Genomic DNA, 19,906 nt, shown 5'->3' with positions numbered 1-19,906 from the left:
GTCATTTCAGATCCAGGACATCTCTGCAGGTGTTCCTCAGAGTAGTGTCCTAGGCCCAACCATCTTCAGCTGCTTCAGTGACTTTCTCTCCACCATAAGTTCAGAAGTGGGAATGTTCACCAATGCCTACACTATGGGCTATTTAGCATGGCCAATTCACTTAACCTGTACCTCTTTGGACTGGGGGAGGAAACTGGAGCACTTGGAGTGTTGCTACTCAAAAGCCTTCTTGCTGCACTGGCAATTATTCAAGGATCACAATGTTCTTAAAGGAACTTGCAACCTATCCAATAGGTTTTCTTCCCCTCTGCTTCTCCTCAGCTGAGTAGTCATTGCTGAACTCCTCTCTGAGCCCAGGTTATAGTGGCAAGTTTGTGATTGGAGAAGATGCAGCTGCTGAGACAGCACCTTTTGATTGGTCAAGCATCTCAGTTTTTCCCTCTTTCACTGTTTCCAGTCACCACAGTCCACTGACATTCTCCTCTCAGAAGCTTTCGGTTTAAAGTTGACAGATTTCTAAAGAAATACTGACAGTTGCTGAGAACAGTTTCCTGACGGGCCAATTTAGAAAAAGAAAAAGATCAGTCACTGACTGACAGTTTCTCGTGTAAAGCTGTTTCTGGTCAGTGAAGCTAAAGACAATTGCAACTCTGTCAGCTTTATTTATTAGAGAAGCCCAAATGTTCGCATTTGGGTCAGCATTCCTAGCTTTGACCCAGATCAGACAAAAAGTTTACAGTTTTCATTTGGCAGACTTCCAGGCCAGGAGTCTTTCAAGCTGAAGCAGTGCGACTTAGCTTTTATTTATCTACAGGATGTGGATGACGCAGGCTGTGTCAGCACCTATCGTTCACTCCTTGTTTCCTCCCAAGAAGGTCTTCCAAGTTGTCTCCTCACTGGAATCTATTTGGTGTGGGCACACCAATAGCGCCACCTGTGAGGGAGTTCCATGAGTCTAACCCACACCCCCAAACCAGGATGGTGAGTGAACTGGAGGGTAATCTGTGAGAATTGGTGCCCCACACATCCACCACCTTCTAACCCTCCCATCAATAGTGGCCATGGGCCAAAATGCACCTTCCAAGAAGCTTTGATGAACCTCAGTCAGTCCAGCCCACGAATCAAAGCAGGCCGTAGCGGACTGAACCATCACCATCCCTAGGTTCTGTCACCACCCTGTTCCATTGGTAGAATGGAGCCAGCGGAGGTGACAGAAGAATACAGCCAGGAAATCTCATGGCATTGAACATGGGCAAGGACACTTGCTGCTGATTGCCACTATCCTTCACCACTTGAGCTTCTTCTCATCGATCTACCTATTGTAGATGTGTCCATTCACAATTATAATTCAGAGTGCCTATTGCACACCATTTCCAATGCACAAGTCAGGAGTCTGGTGAAATGCACACTGTTCACTTTGTTTCTGTCTTCACTGCTCACCTTGAGAATTTGTATAGCATTTTCTGTTTGATTTCATATTTCCAGCACTTTGGTTTTGGATTTGAGATCTTTGTAAAATATTGAACCTAAATGTCACTAAGTTTAAAATGAAAAATTATATGCCCAAAGGACAAACAATATGAGAGGTGGTGCATTTTGTGAATAAGAATGAAGAAACTAATTATAGCAGACTGTAAAAATCTAAATTGAGTAGAGAAATAAGATGAGCTCAAGGTATAGATAGCATATATATCTGAAAGTGAGGTTACATGTTAAAAGAAAACATCAGGTCTGCATTTATTTCCCATTCTTAATTCCCCTGGTAATGGCCATGGTTAGCTGCCACCTTAACTGCTGCAATCGTGGGAATGTCAGGGTGTTGTCACTGCTGTTAGGAAGGGAGTCCAATAGTTTGACCGAATGACAGTGAAGGAATGGCAATATACTTCCAAGTCAGGATGGTAGGTGGCTTTGAGGAGATCTTGCTGGGTGGTGGGTGCTCTGATGCTGACCTTACAGATGGTAGAGTTGGAAGCTGCCGATGGAGGCCGATGAATTGCTGCATCTTGTAGATGGTAAATGCTGCTGCCAATGTGTATTGGTCTTGAAGGAACTGAACTTTGAAGATGGGGGTGGGGTGCTAATGAAGTGAACTACTTTGTCCAAGATGGTATCAAGCTTCTTGAATGTTGTTGAAACTGCATTCATCCACACAAAAGGAAATTATTCCATCTCACTCCTTCCTTGTGCCATGGAGATAGTGCACAGGCTTTGGGGAATCAGCAGCTGAGTCACATGCTGCAGAATTCATAACCTCTGACCTGCTTTTGTGGCTACATTTGATAAGTCCAGTTCAGTTTCTGGTCAACGATAACTCCCAGGATGCTGATAGTAAACGATTCAGCAGTGGTAATTGCCATGAATGTCAGGGATGATAGTTGGATTCTCTCTTGTTGGAGATGGTCATTGTGTGGTGTGAATGTTACTTACCAATTATCATGTGGTTCTGTTCGCCGAGTTGGGAATTTGTGTTGCAAACGTTTCGTCCCCTGTCTAGGTGACAACCTCAGTGCTTGGGAGCCTCCTGTGAAGTGCTTCTGTGATCTTTCCTCTGGCATTTATAGTGGTTTGTCTCTGCCGCTTCTGGTTGTCAGTTGTTCATGGATTTGGATTGTTAGCTGTCTTCCTGTTTGTCCTATGTAGTGTTTTGTGCAGTCCTTGCAAGGATCCGCATCCATGAACACCAATTAGCCACGATACGACACGACCAGCTATCCTTAGTAGCCACACACGCAGATGACAAGCAACATGAATTTGACTGGGACAACACTACCATTATAGGGCAAGCCAAACAGAGAACAGCCAGGGAATTCCTAGAGGCATGGCACTCATCCACAGATTCTATCAACAAACACATCGACCTGGACCCAATATACCGGCCACTGCAGCCAACAGCTGGAACTGACAACCGGAAGTGGCAGAGACAAGCCACTATAAATGCCGGAGGAAACATCACAGAAGCACTTCATAGGAGGCTCCCAAGCACTGAGGATGTCACCTAGACAGGGGATGAAACGTTTGCAACACAAATTCCCAGCTCGGCGAACAGAACCACAACAACGAGCACCCGAGCTACAAATCTTTTCCCAAACTTTGATTACCAATTATCAGCCCAAACTTGAATGTATTCAAGGTCTTGCTGTCTAGGGACTTGGAGTGCTTCAGGAACTAAGGAGTGACAAATGTTGCTGAATGTTGTGCAATCACCAGTAAACATTCTGACCAATGACCTTGTGATGGAGGGAACATGACTGATGAACCGCCAAAGGATACTTGGTTCTAGAACACAATCCAGAAGATCTTTTTCAGTGACGTCTTGACGTGTCAGTTTTCTAACTGTTAATTGGAAAGACAATTTTTCATTAAAATTATCAGTCTCTATGGAGATCATAAAATGACTCTCCAACACTATTACTTAAAGCAGGATGTGCCAATTATTCTTGGCAGTTATGTGCATTATTACTGGTGCCATCACCACACCATGCTCCTTCATAGCAGCAGGAAGTTATCATCTTCCTTCTCCTGAGTTCCATCCCTGCTATGACTCAACATTATCGTCAAAAGTGCAGCTGGTCAGGTAGCATCCGAGGAGCAGGAGAATCGACATTCTGGGCATAAGCCCTTCATCAGGAATGAGGCTTATGGGTCGGGGCTGAAAGATAAATGGGAGGGGGTGAAGTTTGGGGGAAGGTAGCTGAGAAAATGATAGATGGATGAAGGTGAGGGAGAAGGTGATAGATCAGAGAGGTGAGTGATGGACAGGTCTAGAGGGCGTTATCGTGTTGGAGGCTTCAGACTGGGATAATGTGGGGGGAGAGGAAATGAGGAAGCTGTTGAAATCAACATTAATCCCAAGTTCCCAAGGCGGAATATGAGGCGTTCCTCCTCCAGGCATCGGGTGGTGACAGTTTGGCAGTGGAGGTGGCCCAAAACCTGCATGTCCTTGATGGAGTGGGAGGGGGTGTCGAAGTGTTCAGCTACAGAGCAGTGAGGTTGGTGGGTGCAGGTGTCCCAGAGATGTTCTCTGAAATGATCAGCAAAAAGGCCTCCTGTCTCCCCAATGTAGAGGAGACCACACCAGGTGTAATGGATGCAGTAGATGATATTGGTAGAAATACAGGTAGATTTCTGATGGATAGGGAAGGATTTCTTGGGGTCTTGGACGGAGGTGAGGGGAGTGGCGTGGGCACAGGGTTTGCACTTCCTGCAGTGGCAGGGAAAGGTGCCAGGATTGGGATGTGGGCTGGAGGGAGGGTGTGAACCTGACGAGGGAGTCACAGACTGAATGGTCTTTTTGGAACACTGATAGGGGTGGGGAGGGAAATATATCTCTGGTGGTGGGGTCTGTTTGGAGGTGGCGGAAGTGGCAGAGGATGATGTATTGTATGTGGAGGTTGGTGGGGTGGAAGGTGAGGACCAAAGGGGTTCTGTCCTTTTTTGCATTGGGAGGGGTGGGGTTCAAGGGCGGTAGTGCGTGAAGTGGAGGAGACACGGTGGAGGGCATCATCAACCATGTGGAAAGGGAAGTTACAATCTTGGAAGAAGGAGGCCATCTGGGACTTTCTGAGGTGGAATTGGTCATCCTGGGAATAGATGCAGCAGAGGCGGAGGATTTGGGAATTAGGGAGGGCGTTTTTACAGGAGGTAGGATGAGAGGAGGTCTAGTCTAGGTGGCTATGGGAGTTGGTGGGCTTATAGTATATGTCTGTGGTTAGTCGGTTGCCAGAGATGGTGACGGAGAGGTCCAGGAAGGGGAGGGAGGTTTCCAAGATGGCCCAGGTGAATTTGAAGTTGGGGCGGAAGGTGTTGGTGAAGTTGGTGAACTGTTCAACCTCCTCGTGGGAATACGAAGCAGTACCAATACAGTCATCGATGTAGCGGACAAACAGGTGGGGGGTGGTGCCGGTGTCACTGTGAAAGATGGATGGTTCCACATATCCGACAAACAGGCAGGCATAGCTGGGTTCCATTCGGGTGCCCATGGCTACCCTTTTGGTTTGGAGGAAGTGGGAGGATTGGAAGGAGTTGTTGAGGGTGAGGACCAGTTCAGCCAGGTAGATGAGGGTGTCGGTGGAAGAGTACTGGTTGGGATGGCGTGAGAGGAAGAAACTGAGGGCTTGCAGACCTTCATCATGGCTGATCAATGTGTACAGGGACAGGATGTCCATGGTGAAGATGAGGCATTGGACTCAACATTATGTAAGGCACAGCAAACAACAATCGTTCTGGATACCCTGGCAGGTACATGTTGCAGGTTATCCCCAGATCAGTCTGGAAATGTGAATTGTGTCTTCAGGATCTCGACTGTTTTCTATGTATTTACAACTCTAACATTCATGTGGCTGCTGTTGTGCTTTTCCTGGATTTAGTCTCTTCAATGGTGTTACCATGCACAACTCTGCCTCAGGTTGTGAATATTACAAGATTTGACTAATGTTGGATGAATGCATCACAGCAGCTCATGGGAATCTCTTTGGATAACAGATTGTGAACATTTATAATTATCACCAAAGTAGGACACAATGACAATATTAGAGGTGATCTCAATATAGTATCTGTTCACAGATTTATATATCAGAAATGTCAGAAAGACAAAGCCATTTTAATGTGTTAAGAATGCATTAAATATTTATGAACTCTTGATAATTCAGGCATTTCTGCATTAAAGAACCTTTGTCATGTGACTGAAACAAACATAAAAAGGTGAGGAGAATTGTTGATTATCTGAAGTTTACTGGAAAAACAAATAATACTGAGAAAAAGAGTCCAATAAAGTTTCAAAAGGAGATACAAGGTAGATTATACACCTTTTTATTGCTGGACAAACAGATTTGATAAATCCAAGGATCTGTGCTGCTTGTTGCCTTGCAACAACCATTGTCTGAGGTTGCTTTGTGTTTTCATAAACCTGAATATAAATAGTTGGAGCAGCTTGCAGAGAAAGCAAGGCTTCCTATATCTCTCAGTCAATAAGAGACAAAGTAAAACCACTAAAGGATCTTTGAGGAAACTATTTGTGAAACCTGAGCACGTTTCAAATATCGGGTTCCAAATTGTCTGAATCTGAAATCTGGTCTGAAGATCTTCTTTGAGAGGTCAGCCTATTCTATTCTCTGAATTCATATTCTTCACCCACAGGTGTGTTGTTCCTTTTTTGCCTTTTTTCCCAAACCCATAATATTTCTGCAGAGATGCAGTCTTGTTTTGAGTATTTTATTCTGCATAGTAATTTAGCTGTAGCTTAATGAATGATTTGCTGATGAAATCCAACTTGAAGCCATATGGGTGACATTACTGAATTGATGGAGGTATGTTTACTGTAACTACCCACAAAATGGTGTTGAAATCCAAGAGTTTTATGCAAACCAAAAGAAAGAAAATCATCTTACTCTGCCGACTTTGCATACCATATCAGCCATTTCATTTTATAAAAGTTATTGCATCATTCTCTTTCAATCCAATTTGCCAAGATTTGAACTTTGTTTCAGTGTGAGTGACATGCAGACTGCACCATTGATGCATGACTTTACTCACACCCACATATGCTTCTCATTCCCTTTATGCTTTACTGTCTTTGTGGCTTCTATGACTGTACAGCCTTCTCTTCTTTGCTCAGTTTCCCTTAACATAACTATTTATGTCCCCACTTTATCCCCAGAGCATATGATTCTGGACATTTTTATGCTTTTGTTGCCCTACACCATTCTCAGGTAGAGTCCAGAGTGACTTGTGACCTGTTTGAAATCTCTTCCCATCCCCTTCTGGAGCTCTCAGTCCCCTTGTAATCACTATGAAGTCACACCCTATTATCCCTATTTGCCCACTCTCGCTGCCCAGTGAAATACAGCCTATCCCCAATTGTACACTTTCCATAGGACACCATGACCTAACCCCCCCTAAACCCCTCCCCCCCCCCGGAACCATCTGGCAGGACAGTGCCAACTGACAACATCGCAAATCCCCAGATTGATGTCCCAACAGCACCTCAACTGACTGACCTATAATCCCTAGAATGCTTGCACTTGGCCTAATTCCCAGACTATAAGAACACAAGTAGCAAATTGTGGTCAGAGCAAGCACCTGACTGACCATGGCCAAACCCCCTGGACTGGAATAGGATGAGCCACTTGACTGATTGTGGTGATATCCCCGAAATGACTGTAATTTACCTTCACCCACTAAGGACCGCTCCCCTTTAGGCTTTCAGACACAGCCTTTGCTTGAGGCAAATGCACAGGGTTTGCCACTTCAGCTGCTATCACATTCTGTGGCTCTAGCTTTAATGTAGCATGACGCCACACAGTGGCATGCACACTCCCCTGTGACTGATAAGAGTGATCAGTGCCCCCTACTGATGCAAGCTGCTTGTCATTCTTATTGCCCGAATATGCAAGACAAGTCACAAAGTTTGCTATCCTGTATTTACACAGTGAGGACCCTAGTTTCATGGTGAAGGAGAAGAGAGATTAGGAGTAACATATATATATAGGATTAATTGTGTCTTTAAAGGAGATGGAAATACATGGAAATCAGGGGTCACCACTCAAAGGCAAAGTTCTGAAGTCACCATTGAGGAGAAAATTGTGAAAACATTTCTCAATGTCAAGAAGCAGATTTTTCATTCATCCTGTATTTTCCCAACTTAATCGCCATTACTCACTCCAAATCCAAGGAGAGCATTCCACTTGTGGAGTCAATCATATGATACATGTATGTCTAACATTGGTTACAATTACACAATTACATTATATTACATAAATCGATAAAAATGCTTTGGTTACTTGATCATAACTATACTAAAACTAAATAGTAAACATATCCCTTCATTGTGGACGGGCTTCAGGAAATCACCATAGAATTCCCAGCCTCTGACCTGCCCTTGTAATACTACAGTATTTATATAGCCAATCCAGTTCAGATTAGGGGAGGCGATCTTACTTGTCTGCTAACATTTGATAATAAACCAACAGGATTGTGATGGACTCTTAAATACCTTATGAAATGGCCCAGCAGGCCATTCTGTTACATATAACTGCCATGAAGACTAAGAAGTCACAAATTCCGACAGACTATCTGGCATCAACCTTGAAACTGAAAATGACAAAGGCAAAACCATCCCTGTCAATCCTGCAAAGGCCACCTCACAAGCACATGAACATATGAATTAACATCAGGAGTAGGCCAACTAGCCCCACAAACCAGCTCTATTAATCAATAAGATCATGCTGACAAGATTGATTCACATTCCCGCCTACCCATGATAACCTTTCTCTGTTTCCACTGCCTTTTGAGGAGGCAAGTTCTAAACACTAGGACATGTGGATGCATTGACTTCCAGAAGTCGCCGCCAAGCACTAACGCTGAGGTCTGCATAATAGCAGGAAACATTAGAGGGAATGTAACCTGCAGGGTAAACCTTTCTCATCTCTGTCTTAAACAGGTGACCGAATATTTTTAAACAGTCACCTCAGCCTCTAATATCAGGTTTCAATCTTACGTGGCTATTTGTCCACCAAGCTGTATTGAATTCCAAGTTACAATATTTATGGATTCATCAATTGATTCCAAAGAGGTACTCTCTCCTTTGGCTAACTTATTATTTGTCTCATAAACATTGCTGGCACTTACAATCTAAGTCCTTTTCAGTTTGATAGCCACAACCACCTGCAGGTCCCATTGGACTCACTCATCCTATCTTTGAAATATATCCTTGTATGCTTTAAAATCCTGGAACTCCCTTCTGAACAGGACTATGGATATACTTTCTCACCACATGGACTGCAGTGGTTCAGAAGATTGCTCCCCACTCTATCCTCAAAGACAAGTTGATTAGAGAACAAATATCGGCCTTGCTGCTGTCACCTACAATCCATGATTGGGTAGACAAGTCTCCTGGCACTGATGGAATGCTGGAAGAGATGGCAGGAGAAATAGCAAATGCACTTGTGGTATACTTTTCCAAAATTCACTGGACTCTGGGGCAGTTCCAGCAGATCGGAAAACAGCAAATATGATGCCACTGTTGAAAAAGGGAGGTAGACAAAAGAATTAGAGACCAGTTAGCTTAACTTCTATCATGGGGAAAATGCTTGAGTCTGTTATCAAGGAAGAAATAGCAAGGCTTCTTGATAGAAATTGTCCCATTGGGCAGACGCATCATGAGTTCATGAAAGGCAGGTCATGCTTCACTTATCTTTTGGAATTCTATGAAGATATTACGAATGTGGTGGACAACAGGGACCCAAGCGATGTTGTGTATCTAGACTTCCAAAAGGCCTTTGACAAAGTACCGCACAGAAGGCTGCTGCAAAAGCTAAACATGCAAGGCATTATGGGCAATGTATTAGCATGGGTACAGGATTGGGTAACCAACAGGAAGCAAAGAGGGGGGATAATGAATGCTATTCTGGTTGACTCGTGGTGTGCCTCAGGGATCAGTGTTGGGACCGCAATTATTCGCAACTTACAAAGATGATTTGGTGTTGGGGACCATGTGTAGTGTGTCAAAGTTTGCAGAAGACACTAAGATGAGTGGTAGAGCAAAGTGTGCAGTGGTCTATGAAACTTTGCAAAGGGACATAGATAGTTTAAATGAGTGGACAAAGGTCTGTCAGATGGAGTGCAATGATAATAAATGTGAAGTCATCCATTTCGGTCGGAATAACAGTAAAAAGGACTATTACTTGAATGGTAAGAAATTGCAGCACGGTCTATGCAGAGGGACCTGGATGTCCTCGTGCATGAACTACAGTAGGTTGGTCTGCAGTTACTACAGGTAATTAAGGAGGCAAATGGAGTTTTGTCCTTCATTGTTAAAGGGATTGAGTTTAAAGACAGGGAGGTTATGTTACTGTGTTGGGTGCTGGGGAGGCCACTCCTGGAGTATTGTGTGCAGTTTTGGTCTCATTACTTGAGAAGGCTGTACTGGCACTAGACGGGGTGTCACAGAGGTTCGCTAGGTTGATTGCGGAGTCGGGGGAGTTGGCTTATGAGGAGAGACTGAGTAGACTGGGATAATATGCATTGGAATTTAGAAGAATGGGGGGGATCTTATAGAAACATATAAAGAAAATATAAAATTATGAAGGGAATAAATAAGATAGAAGTAGAGAAGATGTTTCCATTGGCAGGAGAAACTAGGACAAGAGGGCATAGCCTTAAACTTACAGGGAGCAGATTGACTTCTTCTCCCAGAGGGTTGTGAATCTATGGAATTCCCTGCCCAGTGAAGTAGTTGAGGCTTTCTCAGTAAATGTTTTTAAAGCTAAGCTAGATAGTTTATTGAACAGTAAAGGAATTAATGGTTATAGTGAGAGGGTGGGTAAGTGGAACTGAGGCCATGAAACGATCGGCCATGATCTTATTGAATGGCGGAGCAGGTTCGAAGGGCCAGATAGCCAACTCCTGCTCCTAGTTCTTATATTCTTATGAAAGATGGCAAAAAAATGTGAAGAAGCTTTCTAATTCATACCTATCAACTGTTCTTTATCCAAAACAGTGGAAGTGTGTATCCCAATCTGCTTTGTACATTTGTAATCTGTAGAAAAACATGTGGAGTGTATTGGATGGGCTGAAAGAATATAATTGATTGTTGTAGAGTCTCTGTTTATAATTTGATCCTAAATATTAACTTATTTGTGTCTAACCTCCAGGTACAAATGCACGATGTAGTGGAGGACCAGATGTTACAAAAGAGTAAGAAGAAGGTAAGCCATCTGGAGGCATCCTGGCTCACTAAGTAAACAGAATCTTGCTCCTTCTTTCATTTTCCAATACTTAGACCTCCACTACTACACCCAAACACTTGGGATTTTTCTCATTGGCCTCTCGTGCCATTAATCATAGGTACTTCCAGCCAGTTGAATGAGTCTATGGTGCCAGAATATCAATGTCCTTTAAACAGGGCATAGACACTTTCAGAAGTGTATGCTAGTTTTACTTGGTGCTAGCCTTGTACCAAAGCCAAACATGCAATAGTGCATTTAGCCCTGGGCTGCATACCACTATCATGAATGGAGCAGCATGAAGAGCTTGAATGTTGCTTGCATGGATTTCAATGGACATGGATAAATCATGCATTGCATAATCTGTATCTGGAAGTGGCCATATTAAATATGTAACACTATGTTGATAGATTGAGATAGGAATCAAGTTCTAAAATTTCCATATTGTTATGTAGTCACAGTTTGTTGTCTACCACAAAGTTTTTACTGATGATGAAATTCAGAGGTTGAAACTTTTGCATCTGTTGCCTGCAATATCAGCTTTTCTTTTGACAAAAGAACTGTTTGACTAATGTTTCCAAAGCTTTAATCAGCCTTGGCAAGGAAGCCTTGAAACACCAGCAGCCCAAAGTTTTTGAGCCGTCACTTGGCTTCTAATTCTTTGTGAAAATGCAGCTAATATCAATTATTCTGAAAAATTATGTTCCCAGCAGGTCCAATGGAATAAATGGCTTGCCTCATCGAAAGAAATTATTGCATTCCGTAAAACCTTGTTAAATCCAATAACAGCTTTTCAGTTTCAACAGTTTGTATCACTGAAAGGTGAACTAATGCAGAATAATGTCATCTTCTGGCTTGAGGTTCAAAAATACAAGGTAAATAAAATATAGAATCTGATCTTTTGAAAAGTGATTGAAAATACAAAGAGCTACTTCCAAATGAGTGAGAAGCTTTAACTGCATAAAATAACACAATGTCAATGGAAAATAGCCCGTAAGTGTCTGAGAATGTGTACTTACAAATGCATGAATGTACTTTTATTTAATCTGACTGAATATGGTTTATGTAGTCTAAATCACACCAAAGATTTCTATCTTTTTTTCCATCAGGAGATGTTCCATTCTCAAGCTAGTGAGGAGACTATTCAAAACAAGATCTCATCCATCATTAATTGTTTCATCAATTCCAGCATCCCTCCACCTATACAGATTGATATTTCACCAGAATGCGCACGAAGAATCATAAATTACAATCAAGGCCAGGGACCATATATCTTCAGAGAAGCACAGGTATGTGAAGAAAAGTATGTGACAGAGCTTCACAAAATGGCTTAGCGGTAAATAAGATTGTTGAGCTGCAGGTAATTATATGGATTTATGAAGTTGTGGCAATAAAAGTCACCTGACTTAAAGGAAGGCAGTACTGGACACAAGAGTGTTCAGGAAAGATAGGGAAGTAAAGGAAGAAGTGGATGGCATTGAAGAGTGTCCCACAGTGCTGGAAAGAGAAGGAATGATCCAGAGGAGTCAAGAACATAGCCTACCTTGCTAAAGTTAAGATGCACTAATGGCAGCTTTATATTGCTTGGAGTATTCTATAGACCAGCAGCTGGTAGAAAAAATGTAGAGGAACAAATTTATATAAACATTTCAGAGAAGTGCATGAATTAAAATAGTTATAGAGAATTTAATTATTTAATCATAAACACATATCATCCAGTGTCCATATTACCAGATACTGGAATGTGTTTGTTGAGAACCCACAGAAGACCTGTTAAATGCCCATGCACTGAAATTGCCCACAAACTTTAAACTTCTAATAACCTGATTTCCACTGCTTGTAGGGATCCTTTGTGAAAGCCTTTGACAATGAACTCTGCGTTAGAGACTTGAGCTAGATACTTGACTTTTACCTGCACACTTACCAGGAAGTATTGCATGTACTAATACCTGGGGAAGTGGAAGATGGCACAGAGCAGGGTGACACTAGGCAGACGGGCACACATCTTGACTCACAACATGGCCATTGGACCACAATATGGAGAGAGCCAGAAGAGCAAATACAGACACTGCTTGGGGCCACCAAAATGTGAGGACAATGCACTCACAACCTAGTTGATTAGTTTAAGGTGGGTGGGGGAGAGAATACACATGAGCAGCGTATACTGCCCACCGAAGTGTCTGGGTCCAGCTAACACCATTGATAGAAATGCTAACTGTTTGATACAGACTCAATACAAAGTCATAATAGCCAGGGCTGCAGTAATCGTCCCTTTCGGGAACAGCAATTTGCCCATCATTGTAGAAGCTGACAATGTCTGTGCTGAAACTGACTATGATCACGCTGAAATTAACAAAGCCTGCGCTGGAATTGACAATGACTGCACCGAAACTATTAACAATTCTCCAATATTTACAATAAACAAACCATGTTACAGAGACAGTAACCTCATCACTGACCTATTATATCACAAAATGTATAAAAGTATCTTGACATGTGCTCCGGATTGAGAGAAGACTCACAGCTGACCACTGTGCTGTTGGTGTCTTTCTCTCCCCGGAGCTCCGGTATTTCCTTGTACAATAAACTCTGTCATTGAACCCCCAACTCTGACTCTGAGAATGGTAATTTTCCCCACTGGTTTTATTCAGTGACCATTCAGGATATCTGAGCAAGCATTGTTGGTGATTGCCACAACCACTGACTGACTATCCCTGTGAATTGATCAGACTTCCGTCCAAACAACTCACCCCTGACATGTCTAATACCCCACCTGACCACCCCAAGACCCACCAATTAACCCCTACCTGACTACTCTTATGACCCAATGCTGTGCTTGACAACCCTCCACCTGACAAACCCCATGACATAACCCAAATAATCCTTCCTCTGAATATCCTCTTGACCCAACAAAGGGAAAGCAATGGTTTCGTGGTAATACCACTAAATTAGTAATTCAGAAATTCACCTAATGTTCTGGGGACATGGGTTTGAATCCTGCCACTGCAGCTGGTAGCCATGATGTGGAGGCGCCAGTGTTGGACTGGGTGGACAAAGTTAAAATCACACAACACCAGGTTATAGTCCAATCTTTTGCTATAAATTCTGTGTCTTATGATGCTGCTTCACAGCTACCTGACAAAGGAGCAGCACTCTGAAAGCTATTCCTTCCAAATAAACCTTTTGGACTATAACCTGGTGTTGTGTGACTTTTAACGTTGCAGGTGGTGGCATTTGAATTCAATAAAAAGGAACTGGAATTAAAAAATAATGACAATTATGAACCCACTACCAATTCTCTGGTTCACTAAATCCTTCATTGAAGGAAATCAGCCATCCTCACCTGGTTTGCCCTACATGTGACTCCACGTGGATGACACTCAACTGCCCTTTGAAAATCAATTGCTATGAAGTATAAACAAAGAACTCAAATCAGACAGACTATCTGGCATCGACCTAGGCACCAGAAACAACAGCAGCAAAAACAGCCCTATCAATCCTACAAAGTCCTATTTACTATAACATCTGTGAGAGCTGTTTCATAGACTAGTCAAGCAACAGCCTATGATTGTTGATAAGACATGTTTCTGTGACTATGCCCCAGACACCGCCCTGGATATGTCCTGTCCCACAGACAGGACAGATCCAGCAGAGGTGGCAGTGGTATACAGTCAGGAGGGAATTGCCCTGGGAGTCCTCAACATTGACTCAGGATCCCATGAAGTCTCATGACATCAAGTCAAACATGGGCAAGGCAACCTCCAACTGATTACCATGTACCGTCCACCCTGCTGACGAATCAGTACTCAATCAATTAAGTATGATATCACAAAGTTTTCTGAGTTTAGAAAGCTAGATGGAAAGTAAGCTGTGAGCAGGATATATAATGGCTGGCAAAGAATGTACACTGATTAAGATAGACTGGGCAAGGTGGATATATTATGAGGCAGCGTGAAATTGTCCGCTTTGGTAGGATAAATGGAAAAGATTAACATTGAGATGGAAGCAAATGATGGGATTCAGATGGACTTTGGTTCCTTGTATATAAATCATCGAGGTGTAGCAAACAATTAGAATGGCTAATGGTACGCCTTTATTGCTGGAGTAGAGGAGCTGGTGGTGGGTAGAGTAAGGTTACCTTGCTTCAATTGTGTATCTTTATAGTGAGACCACACCTGGAATATTGTGTGCAATTGGAGGTTGATTACCTAAGGATGGATAAACATGCCTTAGGGATAGAAAAAAATAGGAGAAATTGTGTAATATATTTGCTGAAATTTAAGAATGAGAGATGATCGGACTGAAATGTAAAAAAAAAATTCAAAAGCTTGATAGAATAGAAATAGGGTTAGTCAGTTCAGAACTATGTGCTAATCTCATTTAGGAATGAGATGAAGTGAAATTTATTTACTCAATGCGTTATGGATCTTTGGAAATCTTTATTCAAGCAGACTCTTTCTGCCAAGTCATTAAGTACATTCAGGCTGAGATTGATAGATTTTTGAATATTAAGGGAATAACTGTTTTGGGAGCAAGGTGCCAAATTAGATTTGATATAAAAATTCAATCAATTCAATTGAAAAGCTCAAGGAGACATTAACCTATTGTTATTCTGATTTCTTATGTCCTAATGATACAATTTAATATTAATTGGAATGTCTGCATGCATATATTTTCAAACAATTAATTTAGAACCTAGCATGTGGTACAGGTCTTTGAGTCAATAACTATCAATAACATTACTGTACTGTCTTGTTTCAAAAGTAACAGGATTTCCCTTCACAGCTGACAGTATTTGACCTTCTCTTCAAATTATGGCCGGACTTCTTGAACTTCCGACATAGTGTTGCAGATGAAAGCGTCTTGCCAACCTTGGAAAGAAAATTAATGAGGAAATATGGAAGTGTTGAAAAGACCATAACAGCAGAGAGCTCATTCGAGGTGATATGTCAGAATTATACAAGTTTGAATGGTAAAATAAAATGGACCACAGAAGATGACCATTCAGTTTTTAAGTAACAAATGCTGGAGATCACGGCAGGTCAGATAGCATCCATGGAAAGAGAACAAGCTAATGTTTCGAATCTCGATGACTCTTCATCTGGATTCATATAGACTCAAAGTGTTAGCTTGCTCTCTCCATGGATGCTGTCTTGACCCACTGTGATCTCCTGCATTTGTTACAGAATCCAGCACCTGGAGTAATTTACTCCTACATTCAGTCTGAACTCTCTGAAAATGCAGTCAATTAGGTGTATTGCCCAGTTTAAAAAAAAATTTCAAGCATGTTTCCAAATCTCTTTTCAAAAGTTACCATTAAAAATATTTCCATCGTCATCATCAAAGTCTGTATATTCAAAATCTGGACATAAATTCCACAAAAATGCTTTCCCATACATCTCTTGTTTCTTTCATCAATCACTTTGTAGCTAGGGAGTTGGCTCATAGAATTATTAGCCGCTGAAGCAGGGCATTTGGCGCCTAATGCACATGCCAGTTCTTTCCAAGAGGAACTCAGCTAATCCCTCTCATTAACAGCATACATCTTTTTTCTTTATATTATACAACTTCCTCTTGAAAGTCACAGTTGACTTAGCCTGCAGTATATTCAGTTTGTGACTGCAGATCATAACCATATTCTGCATATAAATGTCTTTTGTCATGCCACCATATGTTCTTTTGCCATTCACCTCTGTTTCTTAACCATTCTGTCATTGAAAACAGATTGTCAATCTATCTTTGTCCAGATTCATGATTTTGAACATTTAATCACATGTCTTTCACAGCTTTCTCTTCAATTACTATAGCTCCTGAACTTACCTGCTCATATAACTGAAGTACCTTAACCAATCCTTTAATGTTTTTGCACACTCTCCAGTGTCATCAGTTCCTTGTTGATTTCTTGAGCACTATATTAGAGTTGAGGCCGAACTATTTGTCTTACAATGGCTCACATAACTTCATTACCTTTACATTCTAGGCTCAGTTTTTAGAATGGATGACATGTGCCTTTTAAAACAATATTCCCTGCCACCTTAAATGATTTGAGCCCATATTGTCCTAGTTGTGGTGGTTACTGCATTATCTTTAGGATTGTAACATTTAACATTCATTTTTGTTCTTCTTCTCAAAATGAATTCTGTGCTTCAGAAAATCTCTCTCTGACCTTTACATGAATTCTGCCCCAGTTCATACTAAGATTATTGAAGTCCTATACTATTACTACTCCATTGTTTTACACATCTCTGTAATTTTGTTGAAAATGTGTTTCTCTATATATTTCTTACCAGTTAGAAACATATGGTCAGTGATGTACTATTTCCTCAATTGTTAATTAGCTCTAATCAAGTAAATCTGTCATTTATCCTTTTAGGATATCCTATGTCTCCAGCACTGTAATATTTTCCCCAGTCAATACAGACACCCTTCCCACTTTATTCCCTTGTTTGTTTCCAAGCCCTGCCATTTTTTATCCAGCCCTCTTGTCATTATAACAATATATTTCTGTGACTTTCAGTGTCTGGAGCTTGGCAATCTTATATACCATGCTCTATTTATTGACATACATGTCATACATGTAAGCCAAATTTAAACCATTTTGCATCCTCTCTTCCTCTGGCTTCATCTAATACATTACAGTTGTTTACTATAGCCTCTCCCAATCCTTTGTGCACCTGTTTATTTTTCTTGTCTGATGAAATGTCACCTCTGCCGAGTCAGCTCATATTCTCCACAATATCACAAGCAAACTACTATGTTGTTTCTAACACTATTGAAGTACAATTTATCTGACCTATACCAGTCTGAACTCCCTCAGACCTGGTTCCAATGTTCATGAAAACTGACCATCTCTCACCCACATCATCTTTGCAGCCCTGCATTCATCTGCTTTATTGTTGTGTATTCATGAAATTGTGGCATAGAAAGTAATGTGGAGATTGGTTCTTCCATTTACCTCCTTCCATTTTGCCACATATCTGCCTTTGATTTTTTTTTCTCTACCTCTGTTGTTGACACCATTATACTATGTAGAAATACTGGCTGTTTATCCTTTCCTGTCAGAGTGCTATGCAGCTACTCAATGCCATCCTTGAATCCTGTTATCCTCTCTTGTGTTCCTAGGTCACTGCTAATCTCACTGCATTTTTAAAGAGTTAAGTTACTAGAAGAGATGACATGATATCAGATTGTGTGCCTGGATTTTTAAAGGTTAACGAGTGTTTTGATTGAGATTTTCAAAAAATTAAGGGGCACAGATAAAAAAGGTAGATAACCATTATTTCCTTTGCTTGGGGCTGAGGGTATAATTTAAAAATAAGAGCCAGACCTTTTACAGGAGGAATTAAGAAACACTACTCAGTACAAAGGATGGGGAAAGATTAGAATTCTCTTCTGCAAATGGGAATGAAGCTAGTTTAATTTCAAAGTTTAATTGTGACCTTATTGGTGTTTGTTGTCCAAAGTTATGGAGGAATATAATTTAATGGTGGTACATGAAATTAGGCCACACATACCCATGGTCTCACAGAATGCTGGAACTGGCACAAGGGCGATTCGTTTGTCCTTTCAGTGCACTGCCCACATGCATCCTAGTGTCATAGTGTTTATACAGTAGTAAAAGAAGCCCTTCATCCCATCCTGTGAACTTATGAAAAATTCAATCAAATTTTGTGAACATGGTTTGCCCTGAAAAACAAGATAAGCAGGGTCCCCTTTACTAGTCAATACTTGACAAAGTGATTGTTAATTTTCTGCTAGATTATTGTTCAGCATCAATAGTAAACTCCCTTTTTTGAACAAAGGTGTAATTTGTAGTTATCCTGTCCTTTGGCAGCACTCCTGCACCTGACAAGGACTGGGAAATTATAATCAGAACCACTGCAATGTTTACTGTCTCATATTTCAGAGTCCTGAGAATATCTTTCAGGATGCATTCCTTTTGAATTTTGTTCGGGAGATCAAGATGGAGAATAGTTTGAGTGGAGATGAGGATTAGGAGGGGAAAGAAGTCACGAGTGAATGACCTACAGGAGCCCTAAAGTGATCATAGTATGGGATAAAGTATACAAAAATAAATATTCAGGCTTGTGATAAAGGGATAGCAGTAATTATGAGTGACTTTAATCTTCATATAAACTCAAAAAGTCAGATTGGCAGTCATATCTTTAAATGAGGAATTCATATATAGCTTTTGAGATAGTTTATTCGAGCAGCATTTATTAGAACTGCCCAGAGAACAAGTTCCTTTAGAACTGGTATTAGGTAAAATGTGACAAGATTAATTAATGACCTCAGAATTAAGGCACCTCAATGTAGCAATGACCACAATATAAATTGAATTTTATATCCAGTTGAAAGAGAGAAAATTGGGTCTAAGACAAGTATTTTAAACCTAAGTAGGGAAACCTGTGGGCTTGAAAGTTCAGCTAGTTAAAGTGAACTCACATACTAGGTATGGAATAAATCAAGGTGACACTGTGGCAGACATTTAAGGGAATATTTCTGAATCCTGAAAAAATATATTCCTACTATGAAGAAACATTCTAAAGAGAGTATCCACTGTCTGCAGTTAACTAAAGATGTTAGGGGAAGCATCAAACTTAAATCGTTAATGCTGAGTGACAGGGCAGATGATTGGTCAGAGTATAAAAAAGGACAGAAAATGACTTGAGTGTTAATCACGTGAAAGGAATTAGAGTATAAGCAGAAGATTGCTAGGATGTAAAAATAAATACTAATATTTGCATCGGTATTTTTAAAAAATCAAAAGTATTGGTCCTCTAGAGAGTAAGACTGGGGAGCTAATATGGTTGATGAAATGAACAAATATTTACTTCTGTCTTAACTTGCAGATACAAAACAATTCTAGTAGTAGCTGTAAATCAGGAAGTGAAAGGTAAAGAGGAACTTAGTGAAAATACAATTATGAGGGAAATGGTGTTAAGTAAACTGATGGAGTTGCAGCAGACAAATCTTTAGGTTCAGGTGGACATCATCCTGCGTCCTGAAAGAAGTTACTAATGAGGTAGTAGATGTGTTGCTGTTAATTTTACTAAATTCCATCGATTCAGGAAAGGTGTTTTGGAATGGAAAGTAACAAATATAACCCTTATATTCAAGTACGCTGAAAACAGGAAAATACCTTTATCTCCCTCCACCCACACATTTAATACACGCCATGA

General features: G+C 41.1%; 1 protein-coding gene across 1 annotated transcript in view; it reads left to right on the top strand.

The window, feature by feature from the left end:
• LOC140476809 (regulator of G-protein signaling 22-like) overlaps window positions 1-15,743 on the top strand; it is a 133,677-nt gene extending 117,934 nt beyond the window's left edge. The window contains exons 16-19 of the mRNA XM_072569602.1: window positions 10,653-10,706; window positions 11,435-11,599; window positions 11,834-12,013; window positions 15,510-15,743. Of these exons, the coding sequence (XP_072425703.1) occupies window positions 10,653-10,706; window positions 11,435-11,599; window positions 11,834-12,013; window positions 15,510-15,743 (633 nt within the window). The remainder of the gene's footprint in view (window positions 1-10,652; window positions 10,707-11,434; window positions 11,600-11,833; window positions 12,014-15,509) is intronic.
• The last annotated feature ends 4,163 nt before the right edge of the window (window positions 15,744-19,906 follow it).

The sequence above is a fragment of the Chiloscyllium punctatum genome, chromosome 5 (genome assembly GCF_047496795.1).
Source record: "Chiloscyllium punctatum isolate Juve2018m chromosome 5, sChiPun1.3, whole genome shotgun sequence".
NCBI lineage: Eukaryota > Metazoa > Chordata > Chondrichthyes > Orectolobiformes > Hemiscylliidae > Chiloscyllium > Chiloscyllium punctatum.
The sequence above is the reverse complement of the archived record's forward strand: the minus strand, read 5'-3'. Positions and strand labels throughout refer to the sequence as shown.